Raw genomic sequence first — 17,103 nt, 5'->3', positions numbered from 1 at the left:
GCAGTATGTGTGGTTTGTTTTCCAACCATCCTGGCTCCCACTCCAACTATTCCAACCCAACTCCAAGAAACAGCAGTGACTTCCTAGTTACACTGACATGTTGTCAGGAAAGGACTCAACCCACAGTTGACAAAACGCAGAGGTGGTAGTCACTGGAACTCAACTGAATTCAAGTAAAGGTGTGATTCAAGGTATTTTTTCTGTAGTGGATGCAGGCTGCTGGCTGTCAAGACTTAGTTTAATCGGTTTAAGGCTAGAAGGGCAGGAAAAGCAGTAAATCTACATTTAGGATCCTCCCCTAAATTGGCCACTTGAAGAAGTAGCAAGGTTGCTAATACAGGGCTCAAGGATTCTCACTGAAAAGCAAAGCAACACATTGCAATAGAAACAGAAATTTTAACTCAGTTTGTCATTTTTGTTCTGCCACCAGCTTGACTGCATGACTGGGAAAGGCATTCACTCTCTCTGAATGTTAGTTTTCTTATCTGGAAGTCAGTTCTCTTTCCCAAACTCCCATATTTGGAGAACTCCTACTGACCCACAGGTTTTAATGTAAAAGGCAGTTGTCCTGGGAAGTTTGCTCTGACCCCGTGAATTGGGTTAGAGGTCTGTGTTCTCAACAGCTGTCAGTATTCACGGTGTCAAACACTTGCCTGCCTTGCCGACTCTTAGATCCCAGCACCTAACAAAAGGTGCTGGGCAGATATTGGATGAGAGGATTGATTAGGATCAGTGGTTCCAAAATGCCAAATCAGGTCTAAGGTTACATGGGGAAAAAAAGTAGTGATTTTTTTTCCCTAATGCCAAATGTATTCAATTTTTAAAATTCTGGGGTCATCCTTCTCACTTCGTTTTACATTAAATTTACATTTACATTTTGGCATTAAATTTATATTGAAATATGAATAGTGAGTGTTAATTGTTTAAAATTCCCTTAGTTGCCCATATAAAACCTACAAATACCATTTTTATTTATTTTTATTTTTTTGAGACGGAGTCTCACTCTGTCACGCAGACTGGAATGCAGTGGCACAATCTCGGCTCACCGCAACTCCCACCTCCCAGGTTCAAGTGATTCTCCTGCCTCAGCCTCCCAAGTAGCTGGGACTACAGGTGCCTGCCACCATGCCTGGCTAATTTTTGTATTTTTAGTAGAGACGGTGTTTCACCATGTTGGCCAGGCTAGTCTCGGACTCCCAACCTCAGGTGATCTGCCCGCCTTGGCCTCCCAAAGTGCTGGGATTGCAGGTGTGAGCCACCACGCCCAGCCGAAATACCATTCTTAAAACTTGCCCCTGAGATTACTGAGTCAACAACTATTATGATTAGGAAGACCTGAGAACAGAAAGGTACATAAGGAGAGGCAAGTTATACAGTGACCAGAGCTTTGTTTGTTTTTTAAAATTGCTTTTGCCCCTAGAATCGGTGGCAATACGGTGTCTTAGAGCCAGAGATACAACCGTGAAAGTAGATAAGGTACATGTAATATCTGACTGTTGAATCTTGTAGGTATGTCAGACTCGCCATCAAGGAGTGTATCGCCCACAAGCATTGTCCTAGGTGCTTAGGGTACATTAGTGAACAAAGATCTCTGCCCTGTGGAGCCTGCATTCTAGTGGGGAACACCAGTGATGTCCACCAGATGGAGACTAGTCATCCGCAATACCTGGGTTGACTTATCGGGTTGCACTTGGCATCTTTAAGTCTTTACCTGCCCTTCCTACCTTGAAATATCCCCTTGTGGGTAGAGAAGTGTCTTGTGAATCTAAAAACTAGCTTCATTTGAAAAGGCCCAGATAGTCCCACAGGGACTACCTCTGTGGTGCTTCATAACCAAAGACATTTCTGGCATTGAGGAAGGAAAAAAAAAAAACTTTCGAATTATCTCCTCTGCTAATAAGGACCCTAAATGCAATGAAAAAGCCATTACTCATCAGATTTTCAGTAGAGCCAATCTGCAACAAAAAGTTGAATAATGGCTGTCATCCTAGGTGGTTTACAGACAGGGATTTGTATTCCTGTTTGTAAGACATGCTGAGAGCTGCACCAGATTAGGAGAACAGGTGCCACTTTGTATTCCAGGTGAGATGGACTTAGTACAGAAATTAGGATCTGACAAAGGTCAGAGATACTCCCACAGGTCAAGAAAGCCAATACAAATCTCAGCTAAAAGTTCCAGAGTTCTCAAGAGCTTGCCTGGAAGCTAGTGCAATTCTAGCCAGGAGGCTGCTGTGAAATCTATTTTCCCACGACGTGGCTGCAGTGTCTCCAAAGAAAAATGGCTTCTCTTTTTCCTAATGCCAAATTTAATCAGTTTGGCATTAGGGGGAAAAAAATGTCCTATGAGTGCCTTTCAATTAGCAAGTCCTAGGAGAAAGGGTTTCTGGGAAATGTAGTTCTTTCCTGGCATCTCTGCAATGAAGAAAAGCCCTTAGAAGTGGGGAAGGGGGTGGTATTGATGCCAGATTGACAGCAGACAATCCAGCTTATGTACTTCCTCTAATTCTCCAAGACTTCTTCTTGGAGAGCCCTCAAATCTCCTTCCCAATGTAGATGTGCTGTGCTCACACGTCCCAGATGCTAGCCTGTGACCTTCAGCAGGCTACCTTTGCAGTCTTACCATGTCCCCCAAAGCCAAACTGTAAGATAAATATGCAGGACTTGTCATGTCATATTTCAACCATGTGTCTTACTAAGGTGGCTTTGCTCAGGCCTTAGCTCATATGGATAAAACCTTTGATAGGGACTTGGACTGTATAATGGCATTTTAGACATTAGATGACCGGATTAACTGAGGCCACTCTGATACTTTGAAAAGTTGGAGAGAATCTGAAGTAGCCTGGGGGCTGAAGTAAGAAGGGCTTCAGCTGGGCAGCATTTCCCATACTCTTTCCTTTCCGGCAACAGCCCTAGCTGTTCTCAGCTGCTGAGTAGACAGGGCATTTCTGTCAGCTAAAGGAGTTCAGACACAAGCCAAAGGACAAGGAACCCCTAGGATTGCTCAGACTTCTCACATAACCCTTTCTGTCTTGATTTCAAGTGCTTATCCTTTGAAGGCAGAAAATGCGACAGAAATATTCAGTCTTTCATTCCAAAAGTGAAGGGGGAGTGGGAAAGAGGCAGTGCCAGACTTAAGCAGCATTAGGTAGAGTCACACCAAGGTTTGAGTCCTCTCTAAACAGTTTTTTCATTTATAAATGGAGAAAATTAGCCCTTCCCTCAGAGTTAATCTGAGGATTAAATGGCAATTTTAAAAGCGCCCACCTCACTGCCTGCTATTAATATATACATTGCCCGATCTATGTTAATGTGTTAAAATATTATTTTCACAGTCATCTGGGTCTATCTTCAAAAAGGATTAAGTTTGGCCAGGGTGCAGTGGCTCACACCTGTAATCCCAGCACTTTGGGAGGCCAAGGTGGGTGGATCACCTGAGGTCAGGAGCTCTAGACCAGCCTGGCCAATGGACAAACCCCGTCTCTACTGAAAATACAAAATTAACTGGGTATGGTGGTGCATACCTGCAATCCCAGCTACTCAGGAGGCTGAGGCAGGAAAATCACTTATACCTGGGAGGCGGAGGTTGTGGTGAGTCAAAATTGCGCCATTGCACTCCAGCCTGTGCAACAAGAGCGAAACTCTGTCTCAAAAAAAAAAAAAAAAAAAAAAAAAGAGAGAAAAAGAAAATGATGAGGGTTGTCTGAGCTGTATCTTTCCATAAGGACCTAAGAAGTGATGAAGAGTCCCTTTCACAAAAAGCACCTGTAGCTGCCTTATGTTGAGTTGCAGGGTGTTCACCTTTACTTAGGAAGGAGATGAGAGAGATAGGAGATAAAGGTTGAGACATGCTGCAGGTGATGGGATGCCATCTGGAGAGAAGCTGGGTGGTTGAATTCTATGGGAGATCCACTGGGCTTGAATTCATTGCACCTGGTCTCTGACTTGGAGTGGAACCCAGATGGAACTCAAAGACCTTGCACTCATTCCTTCAGTGTCCTCAAAGGGAGAGCCTTGACAACACGCATTTTTCTGGGGTTTTTTTTTTTTTTTTTTTTGACTTTTTTATTGAGGTCTAACAAAATACAGTAAAGTGCACAGCTCAATGAATTTTTACCTATGAATACATTTGTGAAACCACTGCCCAGATCAAAATCAACATTTCTAGTATACCAGAGGGCTCCCATGGGCCCTCTCTGAATCAATCCCCTGCCACCCAGAAGTAACCACTATTCCAACTTCTATTACTGTCAATTAGTCTTGCCTGTTCCTGAACTGTGCATAAATGGAACTTCTGCCTGGTTTCTTTCATTCAACTTTTATGTCTGTGAAGTTGACCCGTGTTGCCACATGTATCCATAATTCATTCTTCTTATTTTTCATTATATGAATATACCACAATTTGTTAATTCATCCTACCATCAATGTACAATTTGGGGCTATTATGAATAAAACTGCTATGAATATTCTTACAATATCTTTCAGTGGGCATCTCTGCTGGGTACACACACCTACGAGGAATTTTTGGGGCAAAGAGTAGGCAAATGTTTCGTTTCAGTAGATTGTTTTCCAGAGTGCTTGGAAACATTTCACCTCCACCCCCACTAGTTTTTGAACATATCACAAAGGAGCTTCTCCATTGGAGTATTCCCTATGGTCTTGCGGAAAAAGAGGAGCTCGATGCGTTCCGCAGTGATAAACCTCAAAGACGGGAGGAGCAGGAGCAATTTCCCAAACCTGAACAGGAGAGAGGACGCCATCAGTTTTACAACCAGCTTCTGAGCACTAGTCCTTGGAGCAGTGCCCTCCCAGGAAAGGCAAGGGAGGAAGCAGAGGAGAGATGAGGTCCCCAGAGCGGGTCAGGAGGAATTTCGAGGAAAAGCCGCATTCAGGCCGGGTGCAGTGGCTCAGGCCTGTAATCCCAGCACTTTGGGAGGCCAAGGCCAGCAGATCACAAGGTCAGGAGATCAAGACCATCCTGGCTAACACAGTGAAACCCGTCTCTACTAAAAATACAAAAAGTTAGCCAGGCGTGGTTGCGGGCACCTGTAGTCCCAGCTACTCGGGAGGCTGAGGCAGGAGAATGGCGTAAACCCGGGAGGCGGAGCTTGCAGTGAGCCGAGATCGCACCACTGCACTCCAGCCTGGGCGACAGAGCGAGACTCCGTCTCAAAAGAAAAAAAAAAAGGAAAGAACTATTTGCTAAGACAGGAGTCCACAACACAAAAGACAGATGGTGAAGCCCCAAGAGACAGATGGGGGAACCAAACCTTCCCTGGGTAGGTCTGATGGCTAGGGTCAATGCCCAGCCTCAAGGAGGCTACTCCACACTGGGCAGCCCCAAGCTCCCCTCACCAGGAGTTTCCGGGAAGCCTTCCCCACCACTCAGTGATCTGCTGGACTTGCTCTGCCAAACTAAGGCCTTCCTTTCTCTTGCTAGTGCCAAGTGAGCAGCACTGAGCAAGTCATATACCCCTCCCATCTGCCTTCCCTGCTTCTGTTTTTCTGATCTAAAGAGTGGGAGGAAGAAGACATAACTATAAAGTCAGTTAGAGAATGTTTTTTCCAAACTGCAGGTATTGCCCCACTTAGTGAGTCTGAAATTAAATTCAGTGGGTCACAATCAGCCTTTTCTAAACAAATAAAATAGAAATGTCAGGTAAATTGTACAAGGTAAGGGTAGGAATAACTTCATGGAACTTCACTTTGGTGTCTGCATGCATATCAGGGGGCGATGGTAATTGTGTTTCTTCCTGGGTGTTGCAGTTTTTAAAAACCGAAATAATTGGCTGGATTAGAGCACCCCAAACCACTATCTTCACACTCAATCTGCTTGTAGTAGGCAATGAACCACTATAGAAGGGGCATAGGAAATCTTAATCAGCATTATGAAATTTGACACATAACCAATATGCCAGGACATCTCTGGGGGCTGGTTCCAACAGAAACTTGGCAGAGAAAGGCTGCTGGTTTCTGAATGTCTCTGATGCCCACTCTTCAGATGCTAAGTCAAGTCTTAGTAGTAGCAGCGTTCTCCCTATGCTCATAAGCAGCACAAATCTTCCTGTGCTGTGTGGCATATACTTTGTATACTGTGACTTTTCTTAAAAGGAAATTACCTCTTCTCCTTGTAATCATTTCTTGGATTAGAGATGATGCAAGGATGCCCATATTAGCTCACTTCTTCAGAAAGAAACTGCTGGGAGCCCCAAAGAATGCAGATAACATGGTCTAAAATAGCCAGTAGATGCCTGAAGGCCAAGTGTTCCAACCTTGCTGAGGCTCCATGACAACTGCCCACGCTGGGCCAAACAGCATAGTCCCAGAGCACTGGCTCCTGCCCTACCCTCGCCCAGCCACACTCAGCCTGCAGCAACTCTCCTCCAAACCTAGCCAGGGCCATCCATGTGCTTGGCATCTCTACAGGATGCTCAGTGTACCTCCAAAACACCTTGTCATCTTCCCTCAAAACCGTCTTTCCTCCTGGCTTTCCCTTTCATTGTTTTAACAACGTCTTCTCCCAAAGAGCTCCTCTTCCCTCATTCCTTACCTTCACCCAAACACTGGGTCTGACCCATTCCAACTCCTAGAGTCTCCCTTCCACTCCCCCGGCCATGCCCAAAGATCAGAACTCCGTGGAACCACCTGGAAGGTGGCAGTAGCTGCCACCCCCTTCCCAGTAGTATCCTCTGTACCCATGGCCATGCCCGTCTGCGTGAGGTCCAGCCCTGTGTATGACACACTCCTGCTCGGAAACCTTCAGTAGCTGCTCTCTGCCTCCCAAGTCAGACATGGCCTTTGGCTGGCATTCAAAGTCCTGAACGGACTGGTCCTGGCGTACTTTTCTGGCTTATTCTCCCCATTTCTCACTGGCAGGAACCTGTTATACCTTCAAGGTGGGCTCCTGTCCTAACAACATATCATGCTTGCCCCTCTCTCCCTTTGCAAATGATGTTTTCTTTTAGACTTCTTCTTCCTTTCAAGTCCAGCCCTGTCTCCCCAAAGTCCCTCCCAATTCTGCTTTATGCTTCCCATGCCAAAGGGTCTCTGTCTCCTGCAGATTCATGCAACCTTCAGTACCTGGCTAGGGCAGTTTGCATCTTCAGTGCAGTCACTGCTGGTTGTCTCCAGAAGGCAGTAGCTTTGTCTTATGTACATCTTGGTCCCCACCCCTGGGACCTGGTACTGTGCCTGGGACACAGTAGATGTTGGCTGTGTGCCGCTGAACTGAGACCCTTGTGCTGTCTAATCAGTGAGCCCTGGGAGGGCGTGGGAGAGGCGGGCAAAGGGTAGAGAGGGCAGGGACAGATGAGTGGACGGACGCATGCTCAGGTCACCTCACGGGCTGGCTGGGGTGGTGGGCCTTGCTGTGCTGGCTCAGCATCACTTGGGACTGGTCCTGCAAGGCCTCTACGTGCTCAGGATCCTTCAGGCCCCGTGTCTCTGGGGAGAAGCAGCACCAGTGAGCTTAGCACAGGTTTACGGCTGTTATAAGGCTGGCCATGAAGTGGTGGCCCAGGGCTCTGGCTGCAGACATGGGTGTGGGGCCCTGTGGGGTGGGCTTTGCCAGGGCCAGGGGAGCCACGACGGGCTCTGGTGGTGGCTCAGGGTCTCCCAGGGGCTCCCAGCCTGCCCTGTCCCCTCACAGTCAACCAGGAGTGGCCCCAAGGAGAAGGGAGTCCAGCCTCACCCCTCTCCTCCCGCCGCCCAGGATTGAGGCCTACACACATCTGCACACATGTGGGTGGTGCAGGGAGAGTGAGAGGCACAGGGAAGTCACCAGAATTCCCATTCAAGGCTTAGACGGAGACTCAGCTACCTGGCTTGAAGAGGACCAGGGCCTTCATGCAGGCGAACTCCGTGGGGTCCACCGCCAACGCCCGGAACCGAGAGATAGTTTCCCGCAGGACACGCGTCTCCATGCTGGCCAGTGTGAGCCGGCCCTGGGCACCACCAGCAGCAGAGGCCTCAGGCGGTGCCAGCAGAGGACAGCTGTCCAGAGGCAGAGACCACTGGATGGCCCCGAGGAGGAAAAGTTCACTCCACGCCTCTTCCAGCAGGATCACCTGTGCTCAGAAAGGGATGCCTGTTATGGCAGACACACAGCTTCTCTGGCTCAGTCCGGAGGCTCTGCCACCATCTCAGGCACCCAAGGAATAGAAGTGCTGTCCTGGGCCTCGAGAATGCTCTCCTGACATCAGCCAGGGGCCCAGAGCTCTGGGATTTGGCACCGTCTGGCTCAGCCGCCTACCATCCGAGACACCGTCTGGGTTCCATCCGGCGCTGCAGCTGGGACATTTAGGAACGCCCAGAATCATCTGAAGTTGGGCAGCCTCAGAGACTTGCCTCAAGAGTGTCCTAAGTTGAGTGTATTCAAGAGGCGTGGCCTGACTCTTCCGAGCTGCTCCACCCCAGCACACAAACTGGCTGAGGGCCTCAGACCCTCCTCGTGCCTCTCCTCCTCGTTTTCCCGAAAGATCTGCTTGCCCTTTAGAAGCTGAGAGGGATGGCCCAGAGCCAGAGAGACTGGACTAAAATGCAAGCCCTGAGATCGCAGGCACTTGTGCTCCAAGGGGGCCTAGAGTCAGCCACTCAGGCTGTTCAGGGTGTGGAGGTCACTTGTCACCCACGGAATGTTTGCAGGGCCTGAGGGTCTTCCAGAACTTAAGAAGACCCTGGGCCCTGTGGGTCCCTGGCCACCATCATCTCCTAGGGGTGCACCCTGACCATCATCCCTGCGCCGGAGACGCATGCACCCCCACTGTCACCATCCCTGAGATGCACCCCGGCCACTGCTGGCTCAGAGGTGTGTGTGTCCCCAGCCATCACCATCCAAGCTGTGTGCACGTCCATTCATACTGGCATGGGGATGTGTGTGCCCTGTCTGGGTGACTCGAGTGGGCCGCCTGACCCTAGCCCAGCCTAGCTCCCCAGCAGGCAGGCCGGTCGGTCGGTACCTGATCCCGGAAGGGCAGGCTGGAGAACACAGGCAGGTTCTTGGCCCACTTGACAGCCATGAAGAGCAGGCGAGCTGAGGTTTCATGGATGCTGTCCAGGCCGCAAGGGGAGGAAGAGGAGTATGGAGAGGAGGGGAACTCGGGGTCATTGCTGGTGACATCAATATTCTCATCAGCTGTTGGAGGAGGAGGTTGTGATCTTAGCATCTGCTTCTCAGGAGGTGGCGGGGAGTGCTTGGGGCCCGGGGAAGTGAGGATCAAGGCAGGCGCTGCAGCCCCACTGTGACCCGGGTAGCCAAGCCTGCTGTGCTCTCAGCCGCTCTCCCACTTACCATCCTCTGGCTCCAGCTTAGCACAGGTTTCGGCTGTTATAAGGCTGGCCATGAAGTGGTGGCCCAGGGCTCTGGCTGCAGACATGGGCGTGGGGCCCCTTGGGCTGGGCCCTGCCGGGGTCGAGGGAGCCACCAGGGGCTCCGGCCGGGGCTCAGTGTTGGACTCCATGCTGTCCAGGCGGACCTGGGCTGTGCTTCGGGGCTGGCGCTCGTTCTGCACGGCTGGGGAGGCAGGAAGGGTCAGAACGACACGCCAGCCAGTCCCGCTGCCCATCTCTTGTCACGTCCCCCCGGGCCAGCGCCCTGCCTCACCGTCCTGGTTCATGCCCGCCTGCAGGCACTTCTTCAGCCGGCAGGCCTGGCACTGGTTGCGATGGGCCTTGTCCACGGGGCACATCCCTGCCCCCACCTGGCACCTGCAGGCGAAGACGAGACCCCGGGGGTCAGTGTCCCTCCCAGGTCCTGAACCATGGGTTTGGACATTTTTGCCCAAGCCCCTCCTCCCCTGAACGCCCCCTCACCCCCCCAGAACCCCTCAGGGGCAGGAGCCCAGCAGGGCCCACCGCCCTCACCTGTAGATGAGCCTCCGCCGCACGCTCCTCTTGAAGAAGCCACTGCAGCCGTTGCAGGCATAGATGCCGTAGTGCTTCCCGCTGCTGCTGTCTCCGCACACGCGGCACTGGAGGGAGGGGCTCACGCCTGAGGGGCAGGGGCAGGGCTGGGCGGGGGCAGGGCCGCACGCTCCCCTCCGTCCCTCAGGTCCTTTTCCCAGTCCTCAGGCCCCGTCCACCCGCATTTGAACGACCCACGCGTGACTCTTCCATCCGGAGAAGTGTCTCCCTCACTGTGCATCCACACCCCAGCCCCCAGCCCCATTCCCTGCCCTCTCTCCTCCCTCAGCGGAATTTTCAGCAAGAGTCCAAGCCCTGGCTCCACTTCCCCAGCTCCCATCCCTTCTCTGTGGGTGGCTTCAGGCTCCGTCCTCCCACAGAAACATTCTTGTCAACACCACTAGGGACCTCTGGGCTGTTAAGCCCTAAGGGCGCTTCTCTGTTCTTTCCTTCCCCATCCGCTGGGCCGTCCTGTCCTGGCTCTGCAGCCTGCCCACCCCCAACCCCCGTCCCCTCCCCAGTGTGTTTCTAGGATTCTGGGTTTGCCCGCAGGCTACCCCACCCTTGCTCACAGCCGGTGGGGCTGGGGCTGAGTTGCTCTGGCTCCTTCCATGGTTCCTGGGAACCTCTGGCCCTCATCCTGCTCCCCAGGGGCCCAGACCTGACCCTACCTCCAGGAGAAGCCATACCTGTTGGATCCTCCCCCAGGCCCCACCTGCCTGGAGACTCCTTCCTGGAGGCAGCCCCAGCTGCAGGCGCAGCTGCAGCCACGGTGGAGCTCATGGGAGCTGTTGCTCTGGTCTTGGTGGGTTCCAGGGCAGCCTCTGCCTGCCTGTGGGAGGCCTGGGTTGCTGAGCCGGGCCCAGCCTCTACCTCAGTCCATGAACCTCCGTCTCTCTGCCCCCGTCTCTCTTCTCTCTCTGCTCCCACCTCTCTGTGGCAGCCCCCTCTGCCTTTGTCTCTCTCCCTGTCTCTGTCTCTCTCTGCGTCTCCGCCTCTCTGTCTTCCTGCCTGAACTCTGTCTGAACTCAGGAGCTGCCCCAAGGTTCCGAAGCCCCTCACAGCAGAGGCTCTGGCTTGAGGAGATTTCTCCCGGGGCAGCCGCTGGATGCAGTTTATGATCCTCTTAATCTTTACTGTCTCCACAGGGGATCAGTCGGCCACACCTGCAGCATTACCAAGGTGCCCTGGAGCCGCTCAGTCCTGCTACCCCATGCTGGTTCCTGGGCTGCCCAACATCCCCCGGGGCCCTCCTGCCCTGTGTGCTCAGACGTTCACCATTCCATGCCACATCTTGAAGAGATGTATGGACTCCACTTCTCTCAAGGACTTTAAATCTTTTTTTTTTTTTTTTTAAGACAGAGTCTCGCTGTGCCGCCCAGGTTGGAGTACAGTAGCATGATCTCGGCTCACTGCAAACTCTGCCTCCCGGGTTCAAGTGATTCTCCTGCCTCAGCCTCCTGGGTAGGTGGGATTATAGGCGCGTGCCACCAGGTTTGGCTAAGCTTTTTGTATTTTTAGTAGAGATGGGGTTTTGCCATGTTGGCTAGGCTGGTCTCGAACTCATGACCTCAAGTGATCTGCCTGCCTTAGCCTCCCAAAGTGCTGGGATTACAGGTGTGAGCTACCGCGCCTGGCTGGACTTTAAATTCTTTTGAGCTGCTTAGCAAGTGTGTGGCCAGTGTGTGCCTGTGCCTGTGCGGGTCCTGCCTGAGACACTCCCCTTGGGTCCTAGGTAGCTCTGGCTCTGCCCCCCGAGTTTCTCACTCCAATCCCTTGGAAAGAGACTGCTCCAGGCTCACAATTTGAGGATCCAGCCCCCACCAGAAGGCTAGCAGTCCCCAGACGCCTGGCACAGAGGATGCTCCCAGAACTGTCCCCCGTAGGGTCTGAGGCTGGCCTGGAGGAAAGAGGCCCGGAGCTCCATCTGGGGGGTCTCCTTCAGGCCTGTGAGGGAGCAGAAGAAGAGCTGGCAGGCTCTTTCCTCACCCACCCGGAGAGTCAGGCCTGCAGGACAAGAGCCGGTGAGGACATAGCCACCTTAAGCCTGGCCACGGGCTCTCAGGAGGCCTCCCCTTACCCTTGAACTCAGCCTCACAGTTCCGCTGGCCTCTTGCCACACCAGCCCCTGCACTGCCCCCAGGCCCAGCCTTCCCAGCTCAGGCCCAGCGATGCCTCTGCTCCTGTGGGAAGGAGAGGCAAGGAGGAACCTATCTGACATCCTTGTCTTATAGCAAGCCCCGGGCCCCTGCAGGGAGTGTGGAGAGAGCAGAGGCAGACCCAGGTTCAAGTCCCTTCTCCATCACCAGCCAGCCTTGTGTCCCTGAGAAAGCGACTCAACCTGTCCAAACTTCAGTTCCTCACCTGTAAAACAGGATGAGGAAAGCACCTGTCCTATGGGTATAGTTGGGGAACTAAAGACAGTGGTTCAGGAAACATGTTTCAGCGTCTGGTACTCAGTGAGAACCTAATAAATGGTGCGTGCAGTTGATATTGTTATTATTCTTGGGGTTATTGAGAAGATCACACTCAGCAGCCTTTTCTTGCCTGCTCCTCCGCCCCCAGCCCACTTGCCAGCCCCCTCTCTGCCCGGGACAGAGCTGAAAGCCCATGTTGTCCTGGAAGGGACCACTTGTCCCCAGCAGACCAGAGCTCACCTCTGGGTGATCTGGGGTGGGGTTGGTCCAGCCTTAGACCCCAAGGGGAAGCGGGCAGAGCATGAAGCTTCTAGAAGGATCACGGAGTTAAGGGGACAGGGGGTGGGGCCTAGCCCTTATGTAAGTGGGGTTAACCCTCCCTGTGACAGAGAAGCACAATTGGGGATTTGGGAAGTCAGCTCGAGGGGCTTTGCAGGGTAATCCGCTTTCTGGGGCCTCAGAAGATCGAGGCCACCGGGCCGGGTGCTCTCACCTGTCCTCCTCTCCTCCGTCCTCACCCCTCCCTGCCTCCTCTGCCAAAAAGCCCCTCAGGACAAGGTCTCCAGCTCCACCTAAGACCAAAGCTGAGGGCATCCTCCATGAAAATGACTGGCCACTGCCTTCTTCCCGAAGCCGCTCTTTCCCATCTCTTCTGGAGCACGGGTCTTTGTCTTGAACTTGTCATCGCCTCCATGTACCCAGAGGCTGGTCCCAGCAGCCCTTCCCGCTCTCTCCTCGGGCAGTCTCGCACACACTCACAGCTTTCACGACCACTTCACATCAGTTCCACTGTGGAGTCCAGCTCCACGTGCCCCAGACCAACCCACCCCCAATTTATCTGCACCGAGGTAGCAACCCCAGGATTGGGGAGCCGCCTGGAGCAAACGCGTGCAGGTTTGAAAACGCCTAAGGCTGAGCTCAAGGGCCTAAGACTCTGGTGGCTGCAGCCAAAGACAAGCTGATGACAAAGGCGCATCAGAGATGAGACGGAAACTCAGGACAGTGCTGCGCTGTCGCGGGAGCCAGGGACGGGGAGGAAGCACCAATGGTGGCGTCACCATGCAAGTGTTCCGTGTCATGCAGAAAGCAAGCATGCTGAGTTCTTACACAGATCCTTCAAACCTCACAGCAGGCCTGTAAAGGAGCTGTCCTTACTAGCCTCAACTCATGGGTGAGGAAAAACAGAGTCAGAGAGGTTAAGCAATTTGCTTCAGGCCACACAGCTAGTGAGTAGTGGAGGAGGCTGGGGATGCACATGAGGATTTCGGACTGGGCCTGGCACCGCACTCGGCTTTGCCCCAGGACACCCTCCCAGGAGGGGCAGCCGCCTCCTTGAGTTTCAGCAGCAGGAGGAGCTGCTGCCCTGGGAGGGAACATGATTCAGGAGACCTGGTGGTGGGGAGGGAACGTGGCTATGAGGGAAGGAGATGGGGCTGAGGGGTGGCGGGGGGGGGGGGGAACATTAAGGAAAGATTTTTTTTCTCTCACGAATTGAGATCCATCTAAAGAAAAATATTTCAGGAATGCGGTTCCTTTTAAAATGAGAGCTACAGAGGAGAAAGAGCCAGGAAGAGAGGTGGAGGTGGGTGTGCCTCGAACCCTGCCCCATCCCCAGCTTCTCTGGAGAGACACCTGCAGGCTTGAGGGGGCAGCAGCCGGCAGGAGAGGAGCGGCTGCTCCGGCCTGCAGAGAGCCAGGGCTTAAGGGCAGGCTGGGGCCAGCACCCCTCCTCTCAGAGCCTGGCTGTGTGGGCTTGGGGAAGTTATTCTGCCTCTCAGTTTCATGCGCGCTGGAATGCGTAGGCTGGTGTCCCGTTGGGTGGTTGTGGTGGGATTGAAGGAGGTGAACTGAAGGGGAAAGGGCAGACGGAAGGGAGGGGGAGGGGGCAGGGCTGTTGGAGGAGAGCGCTTCCTTCTCTCAGGGGGAGCAGGTGCCGGGGTGGCCGCTGAGCCGGGCTGGCTTTGCCCCTCCTGCTCCATCTGCCCAGACCCTTCCCATCCCTGTAGGCTAGTCCAGGGTTCACCTCCTCCAGGCTGCCTGCCCTGACTCCTCAGGCCGCCTGTGCTCTCTGAGGGAGAGCTTGTTAGGGTGCAGATCTTGTCCTTATGTTGAACCTCACTCCAGGTCAACTTTCTCTCCTCCATCCAGATGGAAGATTCCAGGAAACAGGCTTAGAGTTTCAGGTTAGCTGGGGATGAGGATCCCAAGGCACTTAATGGACAGAGAATCTGTTTTCAAACTTGTGTGTATTTCCCTATATTCTATAGTGGGTATGTATTACCTAAAAAGGCAAAAACAAAACAAGCAAAGCCACACAAGAAACCTAATCTCATCTCAATGAAAGTCCCTTACAGTGTTTGACCTGCCCATTTTTACGCTGTTTAATTTGACTGTATTCTATCACTCCATCACGGGGATGCCAGCCGAAATCCTCTCTGAGGCGGGCCCTGGGTTCTTTGGCAGGTCAGGCCAGCCAGAGCTGTGCCCTGTGCACTGTGCTGGGGGAGAGGAAGCCAAAGCCCAGCAGGGCCTGGGGTCTGGGGGGGTCTCCCCGATCTGTGATCACCAGCTGCTGGGGCAGACGCCAAAGGATTACTCAGCCCAAAGCCCTGAATCTGCTGACTAAGCTGCCAGAGGCCACCTTATCACTAATACAATTATTCCCCCAGGGGACAGGTCAGCAACTTCTTCTGACTCCCAGGATGCCTGGGCCGGGTGGGGGTGGAGTGAGAAGGCGTGACAGAGGCAGCAGGACGGACCTCTCTCTGCACGCTCAGGGCCGTGGCAAGGAATCCTCTGTCCTAGCCTCTCTAGGGGGAGCGGCTCTTCTGGCTTCTTGTCTGGGGCAAGCAGCCAAAATACTGGGTCCCGGGAACAAATCTTCCAAGATTTCCTTTTTCTTTATTTTCTTTCTTTATTTTTTTGAGACGGAGTCTTTCTCTGTCGCCCAGGCTGGAGGACAGCGGTGTGATCTTGGCTCACCGCAACCTCTGCCTCCTGGGTTCAAGCAATTCTCCTGCCTCAGCGTTCTGAGTAGCTGGGATTACAGGCGCCCACCATTATGCCCGGCTAATTTTTGTGTTTTTAGTAGAGACAGGGTTTCACCATGTTGGTCAGGCTGGTCTTGAACTTCTGACCTCAGGTGATCCACCTGCCTCCACCTCCCAAAATGCTGGGATTACAGGCATGAGCCACTGTACCCAGCCCCAGGATTTATTTTCTTTCCTTCCTTGCTGCCTGCCTGTCTGCCTGCCTCCCTCCCTTCTTTCTTTCTCTCGTTCTTTCTCTCACTCTCTCTCTTTTTGAGACAGAGTCTTGCTCTGTCACATAAACTGGAGTTCAGTGGTGAGATCACAGCTCACTGCAGCCTCAATCTCCTGGGCTCAAGCGATCCTCTCACCTCAGCCTTCCGCGTAGCCGGGACTACAGGTGAACACCACCAGGCCTGACTTTTTAGTTTTTCTTAGGGATGGGGTCTCCCTATCTTGCCCAGGCTGGTCTCGAACTCCTGGGCTCAAGTGATCCTCCTGCCTCAGCTTCCCAAAGTGCTGTCACCATGCCTGGCCCAGGATTTGTTTCTTAAACAATCACCCACTCCCACAAATTCCTGCCCACCTCCCGAATTCCTGCCCCCCACACCCAAGTGTCTTCACCTTCTTTGAAGCATAGCTAGTGGTGAGCGCACAGGCCCTGGAGCTCAGGTCTCAGCCATCCACTCCAGGAAACTATCCCTTGGAAAATTTCACAAAGATTTAATTATATGGATGTGCCCTGCAGCAATTTTGTAGACAACTGGCTCAATAAGTTATGCTCCCTCCGTACAGTGGAATCCCATGTAGCCATTGCAGCTGGTGGTGTTCCTATATTCATTTACGTGGAAATATGCCCACTATGTCTCAACTTCAAAGCCACTTACAAAACAGACGTGGATAGTCTGATTTCATGTGGCCCAGGGGAATTTCTGGCTGAAGATCATGGGATGCTTTTCTCCTTGGCAGGAATTCAATGCAACAATGGTTTCTCTTTCTAGAGCAGGGAGTGGAAGGTGCAGGGCTCCGGGAGGCAGACACCAGCGGGAATGTTTCTTAATAAAGCCTCTTTCTTTTCTTTTCAAGATAACATTTAGAAATGATCCGATATTCCCCTGCACAGTTTTCCCAGCCGTTGGGCCAGTAAAGTCTTTTTCCCCTTGAAGTCTTCTAAAGGCCTAAGCAGAGCTGGCGGGGGCCCTGCCCTGTCCTGGGACAGGCAGACAAAAAGCAGCCTGTCTGGAACATGCACCATCTGTTGCCCCACCCTGGGTCACCTCTTCCTCCTTTGTACCTGAGATGACTGACAGGGACCACCTCCAGGTTAGCTTGGCCCGGCTCCCAGGCACCGTGCGAGGTGGGCGTCTCAGTTCTGTAGCAGAGCTGTCACCAGACGCCACCACAGACATTCTCCCCACAGGCAAATATTTCTATTTCATTTGAATGCTTAATAATAACATGTATTACAGCTCTAACCTGGATTAAATAAAATTCTTTGTATTTTAAAAAAGGAGAATGGCTAATTTGAAATCAATATTACCTATAATAATAATGATAGGAAACATTTATAAAGAAATTCAGTCTTTATGTGTGAAAAGCTCTCTATGCTTTTTCATTTTCTCTCCCTCTTCACCCAAGAAGAGGACCTGAATCTCTAGCGGCTGCTCTGGCCTGAGCCTTGGCTGCTCGGAACAGCTGCAGCCCCCATTGCAGAGGCCGCCTGTCCACCTGCTGCACCAGGTGTAAACCCTTTAGTTGCT

General features: G+C 52.5%; 1 protein-coding gene across 1 annotated transcript; it reads right to left on the bottom strand.

Moving 5' to 3' along the window:
* Positions 1-4,408: 4,408 nt before the first annotated feature.
* NR2E3 (nuclear receptor subfamily 2 group E member 3) lies at positions 4,409-12,908 on the bottom strand. Its single transcript, XM_031935731.1, has 10 exons — positions 12,808-12,908; positions 11,700-11,844; positions 10,587-10,698; positions 9,859-9,985; positions 9,599-9,702; positions 9,287-9,508; positions 8,955-9,130; positions 7,817-8,063; positions 7,335-7,440; positions 4,409-4,734 (listed from the first exon to the last, which is right to left on the bottom strand). The coding sequence occupies exons 1-10, from the start codon at positions 12,906-12,908 to the stop codon at positions 4,602-4,604; spliced, it is 1,473 nt and encodes a 490-aa protein (XP_031791591.1). The 3' UTR covers positions 4,409-4,601.
* Between the last annotated feature and the right edge of the window lie 4,195 nt (positions 12,909-17,103).

The sequence above is a fragment of the Piliocolobus tephrosceles genome, chromosome 6 (assembly GCF_002776525.5).
Source record: "Piliocolobus tephrosceles isolate RC106 chromosome 6, ASM277652v3, whole genome shotgun sequence".
NCBI classification, from domain to species: Eukaryota; Metazoa; Chordata; class Mammalia; order Primates; family Cercopithecidae; genus Piliocolobus; species Piliocolobus tephrosceles.
This window is presented reverse-complemented; position numbering and strand designations above follow the sequence as displayed.